The 17,765-nt window shown below is 38.4% G+C and overlaps 1 protein-coding gene across 1 annotated transcript in view; it reads left to right on the forward strand.

The window, feature by feature from the left end:
* The window catches only part of TBPL2 (TATA-box binding protein like 2), a gene marked incomplete at its 5' end in the record, with an annotated part of 30,637 nt that extends 15,116 nt beyond the window's left edge, over positions 1-15,521 (forward strand). Inside the window, 2 exons of the mRNA XM_082386765.1 lie at positions 5,966-6,060; positions 15,357-15,521. Coding sequence (XP_082242891.1) covers positions 5,966-6,060; positions 15,357-15,433 — 172 coding nt within the window. The 3' untranslated portion in view covers positions 15,434-15,521. The remainder of the gene's footprint in view (positions 1-5,965; positions 6,061-15,356) is intronic.
* Positions 15,522-17,765: the final 2,244 nt, after the last annotated feature.

A 17,765-nucleotide genomic window follows, 5' to 3' on the forward strand; every position in this document is an offset into this window, starting at 1 on the left:
TTTAATGACTGATTCAGTTTCATTACTAGTAATGCATCTGTTCATGTTTTCTAGATTCAGTCTTGAGACTGTACATTTCTAGGAATTTGTCCATTTGTCCATTTCTTCTAGGTTGTCCATTTTATTTGCATATAGTTGTTCATAGTAATCTCTTATGATCCTTTGTATTTCTATGGTGTCAGTTGTAACTTCTTTTTTATTTCTGATTTTATTGATATGGGCACCCTCTCTTTTTTTCTTGATGAGTCTGACTAAAGGTTTATCAATTTTGTTTAGCCTTTCAAAGAACCAGCTCTTAGTTTCATTGATCTTTTCTACTGTTTCATTACTCTCTATTTCATTTATTTCTGCTCTGATCTTTATGATTTCCTTTCTTCTACTAACTTTGGGTTTTTTGTTTGTTTGTTGGGGAGTTTTTTGTTTTTGGGGTTTTTTTTTTTTGGATTTTTTGTTTTGGGAGTATTTTTGTTTTTTGTTTTGTTTTTTGGCTGTGCTGCATGGCTTGTGGGATCTCAGTTCTCTGACCAGGGATTGAACCTGGGCCCTTGGCAGTGAAAGCATGGATTCCTAACCACTGGACCACCAGGAAATTTTCTAACTTTGCGTTTTGTTTGTTCTTTTTCTAGTTCCTTTAGGTGTGAGGTTAGGTTGTTTTGAGATTTTTCTTGTTTCCTGAGGTAGGCTTGTATTGCTGTAAACTTCCCTCTTAGAACTGCTTTTGCTGCATCCCATAGATTTTGGATCATTGTGTTTTTATTTATCTTTAGGTATTTTTTAAAAAATTTCTTCTTTGATCCATTTGATTCAGTGATCCATTGGTTGATTAGTAGCATGTTGTTTAGCCTCCACATGTTTGTGTTTTTGGCAGTTTTTTCCTTGTAATTTCTGGTCTGATAGCATTGTGGTCAGAAAAGATGTTTGATGTGATTTCAATTTTTAAAAATTTACCAAGGTTTGTTTTGTGGCCTAGCATGTAATCTATCCTGGAGAATGTTCCATGTCCACTTGAAAATAATGTGTATCCTGCTTTTGTTTTTTTGTTTTTTAAATTTTATTTATTTATTTTCAGCTGTGTTGGTTCTTCGTTGCTGCACGCGGGCTTTCTCTAGTTGGCGGCGAGCGGGGGCTACTCTTCGTTGCGGTGCGCAGGCTTCTCATTGCAGTGGCTTCTCTCATTGTGGAGCACGGGCTCTAGGCACGTGGGCTTCAGTAGTTGCGGCACGCGGGCTCAGTAGTTGTGGCTCACGGGCTGTAGAGCACAGGCTCAGTAGTTGTGGCACACGAGCTTAGTTGCTTCACAGCATGTGGGATCTTCCCGGACCAGTGATCAAACCCGTGTCCCCTGCAATGGCAGGCGGATTCTCAACCACTGCGCCACCGGGGAAGCCCTATCCTGCTTTTGGATGGAATGTTCTATATATATCTATGAAGTCCATTTGATCTAATGGGTCATTTAAGGCCAGTGTTTCCTTGTTGATTTTCTGTCTTGATGATCTGCCTATTGATGTAAGTGGGGTGTTGAAGTCCCCTACTGTTATTGTGTTACTGTTGATTTCTCTCTTTTTGTCTGTTAGTATTTGCTTTATGTATTTAGGTGATCCTATATTGGGTGCATATACATTTACAGTTGTTATATCTTTTTCTTGGATTGATCCCTTGATCATTATGTAATGCCCTTCTTTGTCTCTTGTAACAGTCTTTGTGTTAAAGTCTATTTTGTATGATATAACAATTGCTACTCTAGCTTTCTTCTGATTCCATTTGTATAGAATATCTTTTTCCATCCCTCACTTTCAGTCTGTATGTGTCTCTAGATCTGAAGTGAGTCTTTTGTAGGCAACATATATACAAGTCTTGTTTTTGTATCCATTTAGCAACTCGTGTCTTTTTTTTAAAATAAATTTATTTATTTATTATTTTATTTTTGGCCGTGTTGGGTCTTCGTTGCTGCCCAAGGGCTTTCTCTAGTTGTGGCGAGTGGGGGCTACCCTTTGTTGAGGTGTGCAGGCTTCTCATTGCGGTGGCTTCTCTTGTTGCAGAGCACGGGCTCTAGGCATGTGGGCTTCAGTAGTTGTGGCACGTGGGCTCAGTAGTTGTGGCTCATGGGCTGTAGAGCACAGGCTCAGTAGTTGTGGTACACAGGCTTAGTTGCTCCGTGGCATGTGGGATCTTACCAGACCAGGGCTTGAACCTGTGTCCCCTGCATTGGCAGGTGGATTCTTAACTACTGCACCACCAGGGAAGTCCAGCAACTCTGTGTCTTTTGATTGGAGCATTTAGTCCATTTACATTTAAAGTATTATTATTATTATTTTTTTAACATCTTTATTGGAGTATAATTGCTCTACAATGGTGTGTTAGTTTCTGCTTTAAAACAAAGTGAATCAGCCATACATATACATATATCCCCATAGCTCCTCCCTCTTGCATCTCCCTTCCACCCTCCCTATCCCACCCCTCTAGGTGGTCACAAAGCACCAAGCTGATCTCCCTGTGCTATGCGGCTGCTTCCCACTAGCTATCGGTTTTACATTTGGTAGTGTATATATGTCCATGCCACTCTCTCACTTTGTCCCATCTTACCCTTCCCCCTCCCCGTGTCCTCAAGTCCATTCTCTACGTCTGCATCTTTATTCCTGTCCTGCCCCTAGGTTCTTCAGAACCTTTTTTTTTTTTTTTAGATTCCATATATATTTGTTAACATACGGTATTTGTTTTTCTCTTTCTGACTTACTTCACTCTGTAAGACAGACTCTAGGTCCATCCACCTCACTACAAATAAGTCAATCGCGTTTCTTTTTATGGCTGAGTAATATTCCATTATATATATGTGCCACATCTTCTTTATCTATTCATCTGTTTCTGGACACTTAGGTTGCTTCCATGTCCAGGCTGTTGTAAATAGAGCTGCAATGAACATTGTGGTGCATGACTCTTTTTGAATTATGGTTTTCTCAGCGTATATGCCCAGTAGTGGGATTGCTGGGTCGTATGGTAGTTCTATTTTTAGTTTTTTAAGGAACCTCCATACTGTTCTCCATAGTGGCTGTATCAATTTACATTCCCACCAACAGTGCAAGAGGGTTCCCTTTTCTCCATACCCTCTCCAGCATTTATTGTTTGTAGATTTTTTGATTATGGCCATTCTGACTGGTGTGAGGTGATACCTCATTGTAGTTTTGATTTGCATTTCTCTAATGATTAGTGATGTTGAGCATCCTTTCATGTGTTTGTTGGCAATCTGTATATCTTCTTTGGAGAAATGTCTATTTAGGTCTTCTGCCCATTTTGGGATTGGGTTGTTTGTTTTTTTGATATTGAGCTGCATGAGCTGCTTGTATATTTTGGAGATTAATCCTTTGTCAGTTGCTTCATTGGCAAATATTTTCTCCCATTCTGAGGATTGTCTTTTTGTCTTGTTTATGGTTTCCTTTGCTGTGCAAAAGCTTTTAAGTTTCATTAGGTCCCATAAAGTAATTATTGATAAGTATGTTCTTATTGTCATTTTGTTAATTGCTTTGGGGTTGTTTTTGTAGGTCTTTTCTGTTCCTTCTTCCTTTTGTTCTCCTGTGATTTGATAACTATCTTTAGTGTTATGTTTGGATTCCTTTCTCTTTTTTGTGTGTATCTATTGATATTATAGATTTTTGGTTTGTGGTTACCATGAAGTTTATATATAGCAATACACACACACACATAATTATTTTAGGTTGTTGATCTCTTAAGTTCAAATGGATTTTAACAACCCTGAATTTTTACTCCCCTCCCCCCCATGATTACTGGTTTTGACATCATATTTTACATCTTTTTCTTTTGTGAATTCCTTAACTACTTATTGTGGATATAGATGATTTTACTACTTATGTCTTTTAACCTTCCTGCTAGCTTTGTACATGGTTAGTTTACTACCTTTACTGTATATTTGCCTTTACCAGGGGCTTTTTCCTTTTGTAATGTTCACATTTCTAGTTGTGGCCTTTTCTTTTTCACTTAGAGCAGTTCCTTTAACATTTCTTGTAAAGCTGGGTCGGTTGTACTGATCTCTTAGCTTTTGCTTGTCTGTAAAACTTTTGCTCTCTCCATCAAATCTGAATGACAGCCTTGCTGGGTAGAGTATTCTTGGTTGTAGCTTTTTCCCTTTAATCATTTTAAATACATTGTGCAACTCCCTTCTGGCCTGCAGAGTTTCTGCTGAAAAGTCAGCTGTGATAGCCTTATTGGAGTTGCCTTCTGTGTAACTTGTTGCTTTTCCCTTGCTGCTTTTAATATTCTCTTTATCTTTAATTTTTGCCATTTTAAAAAATATTTATTTATATATTCATTTTGCTGCATCAGGTCTTAGTTGCAGCACATAGGATCTTCGTTGTGGCACGTGGGATCTTTTGTTGTGGTGCGTGGGCTTTTCTCTAGTTGTGGCATGCGGGCTCCAGAGTGCGTGGGCTCAGTAGTTGCAGCGCATGGACACAGTAGTTGTGGCACAAGGCCTCTCTAGTTGCAGTGCGTGGGCTTAGTTGCCCCAGAGCATGTGGAATCTTAGTTCCCTGGCCAGGGATTAAACCCACATCCCCTGTACTGGAAGGCAGATTCTTAACCACTGGACCACCAGGGAAGTCCCAGTTCTTGCCATTTTAATTACAGTGTGTCTTGGTGTGGTCCTCTTGGGTTGATCCTGTTTGGAAGTCTCTGTGCTTCTTGGACCTAGATGTCTGTTTCCTTTCCCAGTCTAGGGAAGTTTACAGGTATTTACATACCAAAGACTTTTATTTTCTCTTTTCCCTTTTAGTGTCATAAGATTTGGCTGGAAGATTAGATGGAAATATTTATTCTGTGCCCCAGACTTCACTTTCTTGGCTCGAACCTTGTAGTTCCCATAGAAGTTTCCCAGGGCTCCAGCTACTATCATTGTGTCCCCAGTGTCCAGAAGTGGTTCATGGGTAGAAGTCCTGACAGGCTTTCTGCAGTAAGATAGTGTGATGTCCCAGGAAGACATGTCCACCCATAATGACCTCCACATACTTCAGATAGGTAGCCTCACCACTGTGATACATCTTGCTGGTGCTAATAAGAAGTTTCACATCTGCTGTGGTATGGGTCTTATTCATTGCAGAATGGAATGGAGTTTTTCTATGTGACCTGGATTCACCCTTTAAGTGCAAAAATTCATGTGTATTTTATATAGTGCTCCATTTCTCAGCTTTCTTCATTTTCTTATATCTCCATTAGCCATTGTTTTGAGAATAGTTTTATTTAATCAACTTCTTCTTAACTATTGACTTCTTTTTTGTAAGCTCCTCAGGCCTTTCTAGGAATCTCTCCTCTTCTCTGTGGTGGAGTGTGGGGAAGCAGTTCTTAGCCCAATCATCCTTTGTTCCTCAGAGAAACCAGCTTACATTTAGTAGTAAATATGAGTGAGTTACTATGTATAGGAACAAATCCTGAATTTTTAAAACTTGGGATGGTTTAGTTTTCTTTCTTTATACAGCATCTGTCCAAAGACAAGTTACAGTGGTCTAGAAATTTTTTTAGGTTCTATCCACTAAAAATGTTAACTTTAGCAGGTTATAAATACATACAAAATGTGCTCATTATTGTGGAACTTGGAAAATGTGTTATGTATTTTTATTGATAGACTTTTTTTGACAGATGGAGAACATTTAACTAACAAGATCTTAAAACATTAGATCTGATGTCCTAAGTTACCTTGATCTATAGCTTAATTTCTAATTTTAATTTCATTTCCAAGTGAAATGACTTTCACTTGGAAACATATTATGACCAAAAATGAATTCTATTCTTGACTGCCACAGAAATTACCTAGGCCACTCAAGACTGCTTTTATCAAGATGGTCAAAAGGTTTTTGGTAAAACAGCTTTTGAAAACTGCTTGTGGGTACTGGGTCTCGAATATTATGAGAAAGTAGTTGAATAGTGCTATTTTTAACTTTTTTCTTTTATATCTTAACAGTTATGAACCTGAACTGTTCCCTGGCCTTATTTACAGAATGGTAAAACCACGAATTGTGTTGCTTATCTTTGTATCTGGAAAAGTTGTGTTGACAGGTAAGTTCTAAGATTCTGACTTTCATAAAATTCAGTAGCTATGTGTGTGCTTTGCTTTACCTTTTAAATAGCTTTGTTCACTATTATAAAGCAATTCTTGGTATTTTAGAATACCTGGGAGAAAAATGAAAAGTAGAAAGAAAGATGGCTTCATCCATTGGTCCCAATAGTCAAACAGTATAACTTTTTTCCATGTTTTTATGTCACTTTGATATGTATATTCATCTTTACATCCTGCCTTTTAACATTATAACATATGTAGCTTAACTCATTGTTACAAACTCTTAATGAAGATTTTTAACTGCTGAACAGTGTTCCAACAGAAGGGTCAACAAATCTTTTTCTGCAAAGGGCTAAATACAAAATGTTTTAGGTTTTGTGGGCGGTAGAGTCTCTGTCACAACAACTGAACCCTGTCATTTTATTGTGAAAGTAGCCGTAGACATCACATAAAGGAAAAGGCTCTGAGGTGTGATTTTAATGTAATTCATTTAATTTACATATATCAAGTAATTTTCTTCCTCTTCTTCTTTTTTTTTTTTTTTTCCCCCAACCATTTAAAATATAAAAATCACTCTTAGCTCACAGGCTATACAAAAATCAGGCAGCAGACTAGGTTTGGCCAGCAGACCCAAGTTTCCCGACCTCCATTCTAACATGTTGTTGCATCAAACTTATTCTCCCATTGTCAGGTGTTTATATGTTGTTTCTTTGCTGCTTATAAATGACACAAAACTTTGGCTGTTTTTATGTGTGGGATCATTTTATTAGTGTAAATGCTCAGAAATGGAACTTTTGTTTAAGGATTGGACCGTTTTTAAGGTTCTTAGTACAAATTACTAAATTGTTTTAAAAATGGTTATATCAATACAATACAGTTCTCTTGTATCATATTTACATTCCCACCAGCAATGTCTCTTAAGTATCTTTTGCGAACCTCATCAGCATTCAAAACAAAAATGTACAAAAGAAAACTTTAACTACATAAGTGAAAGTGATCTCACTGCTTTAACCTCACTGGTACTCAGAACTAGAAATTGATCACTTTTCAACATATCCTGTAAATAGCATTTTATCTTTTGTAAGTAGTGTGTATATAACTTATTCCTTTCTTGTCTACTGAGTGTTTTTAAATGTCTTCATTGTTTTAATTTTTTAATTTTTAAAAATTTTATTGGAGTCTAGTTGATTTACAATGTTGTGTTAGTTTCAGATGTACAGCAAAGTGATTCAGTTATACATATACATATATTCATTCTTTTTCAGATTCTTTTCTCATATAGGATATCACAGAATATTGAGTAGAGTTCCTTGTGCTATACCTTGGTCCTTGTTGGTTATCTATCTTATGTATAGTAATGTGCATATGTTCATCCCAAGCTCCTGATTTATCCCTACCCCCCACATTTCCCCTTTGGTAACCATAAGTTTGTTTTTGATATCTGTAAGTCTGTTTCTGTTTTGTAAATAAGTTCATTTGTATTATTTTTGTAAAATTAGATTCTACATATGAGTGTTATATGATATTTATCCTTTTCTGTCTGACTTACTTCCCTTAGTATGATAATCTCTAGGTCCATCCATGTTGCTTCAAATGGCATTATTTCATTCTTTTTTATGGCTGCGTAATATTCCATTGTATTTGTGTACTACATCATCTTTATCCATTCCTCTGTCGATGGACATTTAGGTTGCTTCCGTGTCTTGGCTATTGTAAATAGTGCTGCAGTGAACATTGGGGGGATACATTATCTTTTTTAATTATGGTTTTCTCTGGATATATGCCCAGGAGTGGGATTGCTGGGTCATATGGTAGTTCTATTTTTAGTTTAAGGAACCTCCATACTGTTCTCCATAGTGGTTGTACCAATTTACATTCCCACCAACAGTGTATGAGGGCTCCCTTGTCTCCACACCCTCTCCAGCATTTATTGTTTGTAGACTTTGATGATGGCCATTCTGACCAGTGTGAGGTGATACTTCATTGTAGTTTTGATTTGCATTTCTCTGATAATTAGTGATGTTGAGCATCTTTTTATGTGCTTTTGGCCATCTGTATGTCTTCTTTGGAGAAATGTCTGTTTAGATCTTCTGCCCATTTTTTGATTGGGTTGTTTGTTTTTTTTTGACATAGAGCTGCATGAGCTGTTTGTATATTTTGGAGATTAATCCCTTGTCTGTCACTTTGTTTGCAATATTTTCTCCCATTCTGTGGGTTGTCTTTTCGTTTTGTTTATGGTTTCCTTTGATGTGCAGAAGCTTTTAAGTTTAATTAGGTACCATTTGTTTATTTTTGTTTTTATTTTCACTAAGGATTTGTATGAGTTCACCATAATATCAAAAGTAATTATTTGTGACTTTTTCCAGGTGACTTATTTTTACATAAAGGTTTTTAAAATTCTTGCAGTAAATGGTGAGACTCTTTTCCATACCATTCTACTAAAGTTTACTATTTTTGCCTTATTTTGTCTGACTTTTTCCACATTTTAGTCTCCTGTACCAGGATGAATACCAAGTTTGTATGGCAAGAGCCAAATTGATTATACCCCACCCCCAAACAGCTAGCTAGACATCTTAAAACTACATGTTCTCCTCATTATTAATTTGTGATGACTCCTTTTGACCTTAATTTTTATTTATGGGTCTGTTCTCCAGTCCTGCCTTTGCTCCAGAAATATGCTATGATAATCCTATTATATTTATACTATATTGTGGTTATAAATGTGCTTTAATTCTAGTGGTCTCTATATCTGATAGGGCCAGTTTCCCCTCTTTATTCCCCTCTTTATATCCCCAGTTTACTTCTCTTTTATTAGCTCCTCTCAAATATTTATTCTTCCAAATAAACTTTAAAATTTTATAACATCTTGCCCCATCTAAAACCAATTGAGATTTCTGCATTAGCTGAATTAATTTGAGAAACTTTCTATCACTCAGCATCCAAAAGCATGGAGTATCTGTTAAGTCTTCTTTTAGAACGCTCAGTAAGTTTTATAGTTTTCTTTTCTCTAAAAAATAACTAATGTGTCTTCAAAGTGGGGAAAGCCTGTTCAGAATTCAAGAGCCTTTTGAATACAGCAAAGCTGCAGTTCCTCAGATGCCACCGATGTAGTGTCTGGAATAATTAAGACCTCCTAGTGACTGACATAAAGTTTCCCTCTATACGTTCTGAAGGAAGGGGAAGAAGTCTGCAAAATAAATGGAATAGAATAGATATTGGAGACAAATATAGGCCCTACTCAAGGGAATAAACTTCAAGACCTTTGGAAGGATGCTTTCATCTATGTGCTATGTATTATTATGAACTGTCTTATTAAAAGTGCAAATTGCCAAGTACAGGCTAAGTTCCTATTACAGGTACACCAGAACAAGTTTCTTTAAATATCCTTAATTCAGACCAACTTTCTTACCCCAAATTAAAAGGAAAAAAAAAAAACTTTCATGTGCACATTTGCTAGAAGTTTCAAATCACAAAAGTAAAGGATTGTCAACACACAGTCTTGAAGACCATACAGTATACTTCTCTTAAAATTTGTTAATGCGTTCAGCCCAAAGAACAGGCAAAGCTAAATTTCTTCACTCTTGTAAGACATAGATCATCACGTTTGTGGAGAGGCGGAAAGAGATGTATTAATTGAAATCCAAATTTCTGCTTATACGTATTGTGAAGTAAAAGCTAGCCAATGTCTTACTACTGAAATATGAGTAATTACCATCTACTGAGATTTTTTTCCCTGTTTATGCCATATTGTCTTAAAGTACTTTACCTAGAACAACATGGCTTAGGTTGCTTTTGCTCCAAACCTAGAGACAAATGCTCCTTATTCCTTATCCTTAGTTACCTAGACTCTTTTCACCTGCAAGGGGGTTAAAAACTCAAGGACCCAATTTTGGGTGTACACCTGGGGAAAGGGACCAAAGAGGCCTTCTTTTAGCCTTGACTCTAGAACTTCAGCTGGGGATGGTCGTGTAGAGCATCCAGTGGAGTCCTAGAGGCTCCCATGGTCTAGTCCAACATGGCAAGACTCTGCAGAGCTGTTTTAAAATCAAGGTCCCAACAAGGGTAAGTAACTTTTGCCTAGAAAGTGTTAGAGTATTGAAATTACAAACACACTTTGAATTTCACTGTATTAAATAGTGGATCCCAGCTCTCCCCTAGGTAGAAGCTGTAGAACACCAATGCACATAGAACAAATGGGTGGCAATTTGAAACTTTTGTATCACATGCCGTTTGCAGGGTCTTTGAAAATAATTTATCCTTGTAAAATTGTCTTGTTCCCTTGAGGTGCCAAAGCTGCAGCCACCATGTCTAAGGCTACATCTGAATGAATGGTTAAGTGAGCTGAGGCTCTACTATCCTACTTTGTCATGGTCCCAGACAGCAAACAGCTACGGAACCTGGGTCAAGCTTAACACTGCTTTTCCAGGTCTGTGGTGCTTTTCTATGGCTAATGTGACATTTAGGACCAATACTTTTTCTCAAACCATGGTAAAATGAATAGTATAGCTAGGATCTGCTGCAACAATATACAATGAACAGCAAATACGTCAACTTTCACTTCTAAGATGAGACGTAATAGAGTTAAGATATGTTGGGCACTCATGTGCCAGGCACTATAAGTAAGGGCTTTTTTTTTTTTAATTAATTAATTAATTTATTTTTGGCTGTGTTGGGTCTTCGTTTCTGTGCGAGGGATTTCTCTAGTTGGGGCGAGCGGGGGCCACTCTTCATCGCGGTGCGCAGGCCTCTCACTATCATGGCCTCTGTTGTTGTGGAGAATAGGCTCCAGACGCTCAGGCTCAGTAGTTGTGGCTCACGGGCCCAGTTGCTCCACGGCATGTGGGATCTTCCCAGCCCAGAGCTCGAACCCGTGTCCCCTGCATTGGCAGGCAGATTCTCAACCACTGCGCCACCAGGGAAGCCCTAAGTAAGGGCTTTTATGTGGGTTCTGGTTAACTCTGTGAGGCTGTACTTAATATCTCAGTCTCCTCACCTGTAAAATGAGGACAATGGAGAGATCAAGTAACCTTAACAATGTCAAACAGCTATACGTGCTGCACATGCCTGGCCTCAGAGCCCACCATCTTCTCGTACTCACCCTGTCCCCCGGCTCTTTAGATATCTGTGAAAACACCTGTGTGGTCTTTTGGGCACCTTCCTCCTAATCCTCCTTGTCAGCTAAGGAATGATAAATACCCTCTTAGTGGTGAGAGGCAGCAGGTGTGTCGGCTAAGAGGCTGAGCTCTGGAAGCCAATTGTCTAGTTTGAATCCAAGCTTTACCATTTATTGGCTGTGTTGACCTTGGGTGAGTTTGTTCTCCACCTTGATTTCCACATATGTAAAAGACGGGTGCCCATAGAAACTACCTGCTAAGTGTTATGAGGAGGCAGAAGAACAAGGCCTGGCGTACAGTAAACATGGTGTAAACGTTAGCTGTTATTACCTCCCACTCTTCTTCTTTTTTCCCTAGCATTCAAAAAGATGAAATTTTGCTCTCATGCCTTGCCCAGATGATAGGTTTATGAAGTTTAAAGAGGCTTTAGAAAAATACTTCACGCACTTATTTCCTTCCAGCATAAAGGACGAAGAAGCTGGGTCTTTGTTACCAAGGGTCACTCTCAATCAGTTAGATGTCAGTGGTTCTTGGAAATGAGTACATCAGAGGGCAGCATACAAATGGCAAGACTTAATAGTGAGTGGGCCAGAGACAGAACAGGTTATCCCCGGCAATCATTACTGGGAATCCACCACTAATAGTGACTTAGTATATACTGTAAAATGTATACCTTGAGTGATTAAATGCTGGGTTTTTTTGCAATTTGTAAGATTTTCACTTTTGTGCACACGCGTATGCTGTCACTTGGAAAAATAAGATGTGTAGTTGTGACTTGGTATAAGAATAGTATTGTAAAATCCAAGTAGTATTGGAAAGTGATATTTGGGCTGGCTAAGGGGTAGGGATGAGCTTACAAACCTTATCGACAGGTGATAGATATTTAAGAAACTTTGGGTGCCTGCCAGGTACATATTACTGTTTTAGGTGCTGAGGATGCCAAAGCAAATATAACATACCCCTCATCTGGCAAAAATCCTGCCCTGGTGGAGGAGACAAATTACGTGATACTGGTTCTCACAGAACCAAATGATAAGCCATGTGTACATGGGCCAGCCATCCCAGCATCCCTAATCCTGAAGTACATTCTTCTAGGACAATAAAAATGGCTTAGATCTTGTTAAATGTTATGGTTTGCAAAGGACTTTTTGCAAAAATTTGCTCATGTAACCCTTATAGTAACCCTGTGAGAAGGCTGTTGTCCTTATTTATAGGTAAGGAAATGGAAACTCAGAAGTTTAACAATCTGCCTGTGATTTCAAACCTAGTTAGTTGTAGACCTTGCATTTGAGCCCATATGGTTTGATCTCAAGCCAGTCCTTTCTCCAATGCACCAGCCACAGAATTTCTACCTCATTTGCCACAGTTAGGAATGGTGTTTATCCCCCAAAGTGGTGGTCATCATTACTTGAAGGAAAGGACTGGTAGGTTTTGCTTAAAAGACAAGGGTCATATATATAATCGGAGTCTGGTGCTACAAATTGGGATGTTTGATTATAGATTGATTATTAATAGGACTATGGGGACAATTTAGGTTTCCTCAAAATTTTTATGCCAATACTGTAGTGAGGAAATATTTCACTAAATTGACCAAATCCCCTCATTGGGATTTACAATTCCTGGCAATGTTTATTTGATGACTTTTGGTGTAAAGGAAGGAACACTGGATACATGAGGTCTTCCCTCACAGCTGATACTCATGATTCAGGGGAACTTCAACTACTTGGGCGTCGTTTTCCCACACAGGAAATAAAAAAATTGTACTAGATAATTTCCCTAAAGCCCTTTTGTGTCTAAAGTTGTTTTTCTATGATATAAAATAATGATCACTCTCAACGTCCATTCCGTCTTGGGTGATGGGTGTTTTCTACTCTCTAGGGGATGCCAGAACGCTATACTCTTTTGGGCTTGAATGTAATGCTCTTAGGTGTGATTTTTTTTTAAGTGTTACGAAAAAATCCCGGAGTACATGGTTACCCAAAATGCTGGACCTAGATACTCTGTTACTCAATTAAATATAAAAAGAACCTTAGTTTAGGGGAGGGGGGCATTGGGTGAATGTGTGTGTGTTTGCTATACCTATTATACTTCACTGTCTCCCAATTAAAGTTGTTCTGTTCAAATGTATCCAGAAGCTGAAGAAGTCCATCAAACCAGAGGCAGAGAGTCTTTTTATAGTAGTGTTTTACTTAACTGCTTCCCCAACTCACTTTTTGGTTTCTACAAAACCAATCTCTTTAGAAACTAAAATTTTAGTGCTATAATTAAAATTTGCTGAGACTTAAGGGATTTTTCCTACCTCAGAGGTACAGAGTTTCTGTTAACCATGTCAATAATTCACCTTCCTCCCCACCCCACATCTTTGAGGGTGGAGACTCAGAGAGTAAATTCTTTGGCAATGAATAAGTAACTTTTTGCCCTTACCTATCCCACCCCCCGGTTTTAGGCTTATAAATACTTCATTTTTGATTCTTAAATTTTTTTTAATTTATTGAGGTGAAATTCAAATAGCACAAATTTAACCATTTTAAAATGAACAATTGAGGGGCATTTAGTTCATTCAGAATGTTGTGCAACCACCGCCTCTAGTGCCAAAATGTTTCCATTACTCCAAAATAAAGTCCCATATCATTAGGCAGTTTTTCCCCATTTCTCCCTCACCCTAGCCCCTGGCAATCACCAGTCTTCATTCTGTCTCTGTGAATTTACCTATTCTGGAGATTTCATATAAATGGAATCATACAATATGTGACCTTTCATGTCTGGCTTCTTTCACTTAGCATGTTTTTGAGGTTCATCCAATTGCAGTATGTATCAGTGCTTGATTCCTTTTTATGGCAGTATAATATTACATTGTATGTATCTACCACAATTTGCTTATACATTCATCTGTTGGTAGACACTGGGTTGTTTCCACTTTGGGGCTATTATGAATATTGCAGCAATGAATATGCGTCTACATGCCTATTATTTGTTTGAGTACTTGTTTTCAGTCTGGGGGGGTATATACCCAGATACCCAGGAGTGAACTTGCTGGGTCACATGGTAATTCTTATTTTAACATTTTTGAGGAATTGCCAAACTGTTTTCCATAGTAGCTGAACCATTTTAAGTTCCCACCAGCAATGTATGAGGGTTCCAATTTCTCAGTCTCTTTGCCAACACTTGCTATTTTCCATTTTTTAAATTATTATAGCTCATCCTGGATTCTGAATCCTGATTTCTACCTGCTTCTCAAATCTGGTGATCCTCATTTTGGTAATTCCCTCTCACTAGTCCCATCCTTAAACCAGATAACCACTTCTCACAGGTTATTCCTGCTCTCTTACTGAGCCTTCCTCCTTGTTAAGTTTATAGTTCTCAAGAACGAGTCTTTACCAACTTAAACTACTTCCATTTTTCTTCATGCTAACAGTTTTTATATTTTCATTAATCTCCTTGCCTCCTGCCCAATAATATCAGATAATAGTTTCCTGATTAGCTGACAGTTCCACATAAACATAAATACCACTGGTCCTTAACCCTTAGCATAAGGTGCCTGCATAGCTTTGAAAGGGGAAAGTTAGTAGTGGTGCTTGGTGGTGAGAGATATGAGTAGGGCTGACTGATAATCTCTTTCAAGGGTGGGGACTGTCTAATTCACGTTTTTATCCATTTTTAACTCCTAGAGCAGTTATAATTAAAGAGCTCTTGAAACTTAACTTTAAGGGTAACAATGGTACAATTTTCCCCTCTAATAATCCCTTCCCATATACTGAAATTTAAAACTTTAGAATAGTTTGTCTCAGTCAGTATTAGGGAATCAGCATGTTGACTAGACATGAGTAGATCAAAGTAAGTTCCTTTTGCTGGTAGCTAAGTGCCCACAGGTGCTGATGAAGGTCATGTTCTGTGGTCACGTTCATGACACACTGAGAGATAACATTCCATATTTCATACTATGCCCTAGGAGGCTAAAAACATACTGATACTGGAGAACTCTGCTCTAGGGTATGTGTTTGTGGGAATGTAGCTGTGGTCACCAAATTCTTTTGTCTTTACCAGGAATAAATGTCACTTCTCAGGTACACCTAAAGAGATGTTATTGTATTAAAAGTAACTGGAGATGACAATGAAGTTTTAGTCTCAAGAAAATTTTAGTATTGTTTTTAAAGATTATGTAAATTTGGATTTCTTCATAGGTGCCAAAGAACGTTCTGAGATCTATGAAGCATTTGAAAACATCTATCCTATTCTAAAGGGTTTTAAAAAAACCTGAGTATATCATTCAACATCTCACAGTATGTTGGTTTGAATATGTGCATAAGCCCAGCACAGAAACAGCTGGATTATAGATATTCCATGCACATTTTTTTTTGATCCTTTTTTTTTTTAAATCAATTTACTTTTTTTTTTTTTTTTTAAAGGAACTCCTTTATTTATTTATTTATTTATGGCTGTGTTGGGTCTTCGTTTCTGTGCGAGGGCTTTCTCCAGTTGCGGCAAGCGGGGGCCACTCTTCATCGCGGTGCGCGGGCCTCTCACTATGGCGGCCTCTCTTGTTGCGGAGCACAGGCTCCAGACGCGCAGGCTCAGTAGTTGCGGCTCACGGGCTTAGTTGCTCCGTGGCATGTGGGATCTTCCCAGACCAGGGCCCGAACCCGTGTCTCCTGCATTGGCAGGCAGATTCTCAACCACTGCGCCACCAGGGAAGCCCTCCATGCACATTTTGACTTTAGTTATTAAAGTGTTATTCTGTATGAGTAACCATGCCTAAGAAATGAAGAAACGTTTTTTCAAAATGACTCATGTATGTTATTTTTAAAATGGAAAAAGTAAACTTACTTCAGAATTTGAAGGATTTAGGGCCTTGCTAGAATGATACTGTAACATCATTAAAATTTAATGCTTTGCTCTTGTTAAAGATGTAGTACATTAACATGTGTTCTCTAAAAATATATAGCAATATATAGACATTTCAAATAACTGCATAAAACAGGATAGAAAATTGTCTATTTTTTGCCTTTTTAAATATTGAGTAGATGATCCTGGCCATTAGGTACCGGCCTGTGAAGGATCCTGTCAGAATACAAATGAAATATGTAAGTCTGAAAACTTAAGAAAAATTAAATAAACATCCTTTTGTTTGAAATGGTCAGAGAAAATTATTTCTCTCCCTTAAAAATAAATCTTAAACTTTCAGGAACCATTCAGGTTTAGTATAAGGTCTATTTTGAAAACAGTTTAGGGATTTTGTGCTTTTTTGGGGTACTTTTATAATCCTATGTAATTGTATTAAAATAGACCAGATAAGAGTAAGAGGCTGGAGCAAAGAGCTCAGCTTCAAGACCTAATTAGGTTGTGGAATCAGCCGCATTTGATGGAGAGGTGGAGATTAACAGGGAGGGATGGGCTAACAGGAGTCGTGGCCCTTGTTCTCAAGTGGGCAGTGATTGTCTTTCACTAAGATGAGGAGACATTTGTGGGGAGGGAGAGTTCAGGGTTTTTTTGTTTTATTTTTGTTTTGGCGGCACCGTGAAGGCTTATGGGATTTTAGTTCCCCGACTAGGGATCGAACTGTGGCCCTCAGCAGTGAGAGCTTGGAGTCCTAACCACTGGACTGCCAGGGAATTCCTGAGAGTTCAGTTTTAATTTCAGTTTCCCAATTGCTGAGTTTGTTGGTGGTCACTGTACATTACTTTAAGCCTAGTGTAGGCAGTTATGAATTTGGGGGTATGGAACTTGGGAGAGAAGCCCTAGCTGGAGAGAGAATTTAGGGCAGTCATTAATTTACAGCCTGCCAAAATGATCCTTGAGAATCAGTGGTCTTGATCATTTGACCTATGAGCCTCATTTTTTTTCTTCTGTAGTTTACAGGCATATTCAAACACTTAGTTACTCTGATATAATCCTCCAACCTACCCTATTTATCCCCACAGAAAGAAATTTGGAGTCATCTAACCATATTAAATTCTACCTAGTTCAAATTCTTTAAGATATGGCCCAGAGAAGCGGCCGAAGGCTGGACATTAAAATTTATTTTTCAGAAAGATACAACTTTGATTTACACGTTCAGTACAGTTGTTTCCACTGGTTAGCTATTATTGGTAAAGTACTTATCAGATTACTATTAAACGGATTTACTTATTAATCCTTAGGTGGGTACTGAAATTCTCTCCATTTAACAGTTAAGAACACAGGCAGAGAGAGGTGAGGAATTTGCCCCGAATTACACAGCTATTAAGAAGGCAGGTGGGCCAAAATTCAACCTCATTCCAAGACCCAGTTCCCTCACCCAACTCTGCGGTAGTTTTAGCCAAATTTAAAAGCATCCAGAGCGAATGACAGAAATTCCCTCATTGTGTTCCCAGTCTGTTTTCCCAGAATCCTTAGGGCATCGTATTACTATTTCTTGCACAAGCTGGAGGCGTTAACGTGTAGCCTGGGCGTGATTGAGCCTCAGATGACATTCTGTTGGGCTGACTTGCTCCTCTAAACATAATTCCTACTTCGGAAACGGCCGCCCCCGAGCAGTCAGAAAAACACATTGCCCCTTCGGCCCTCGGCGGCCGAGGGGTGGGCGAGGCCGGGCGAGGCCGGGCGAGGGTCTC

Source organism: Balaenoptera borealis, assembly GCF_965194805.1.
Source record: "Balaenoptera borealis genome assembly, chromosome: 3".
NCBI lineage: Eukaryota > Metazoa > Chordata > Mammalia > Artiodactyla > Balaenopteridae > Balaenoptera > Balaenoptera borealis.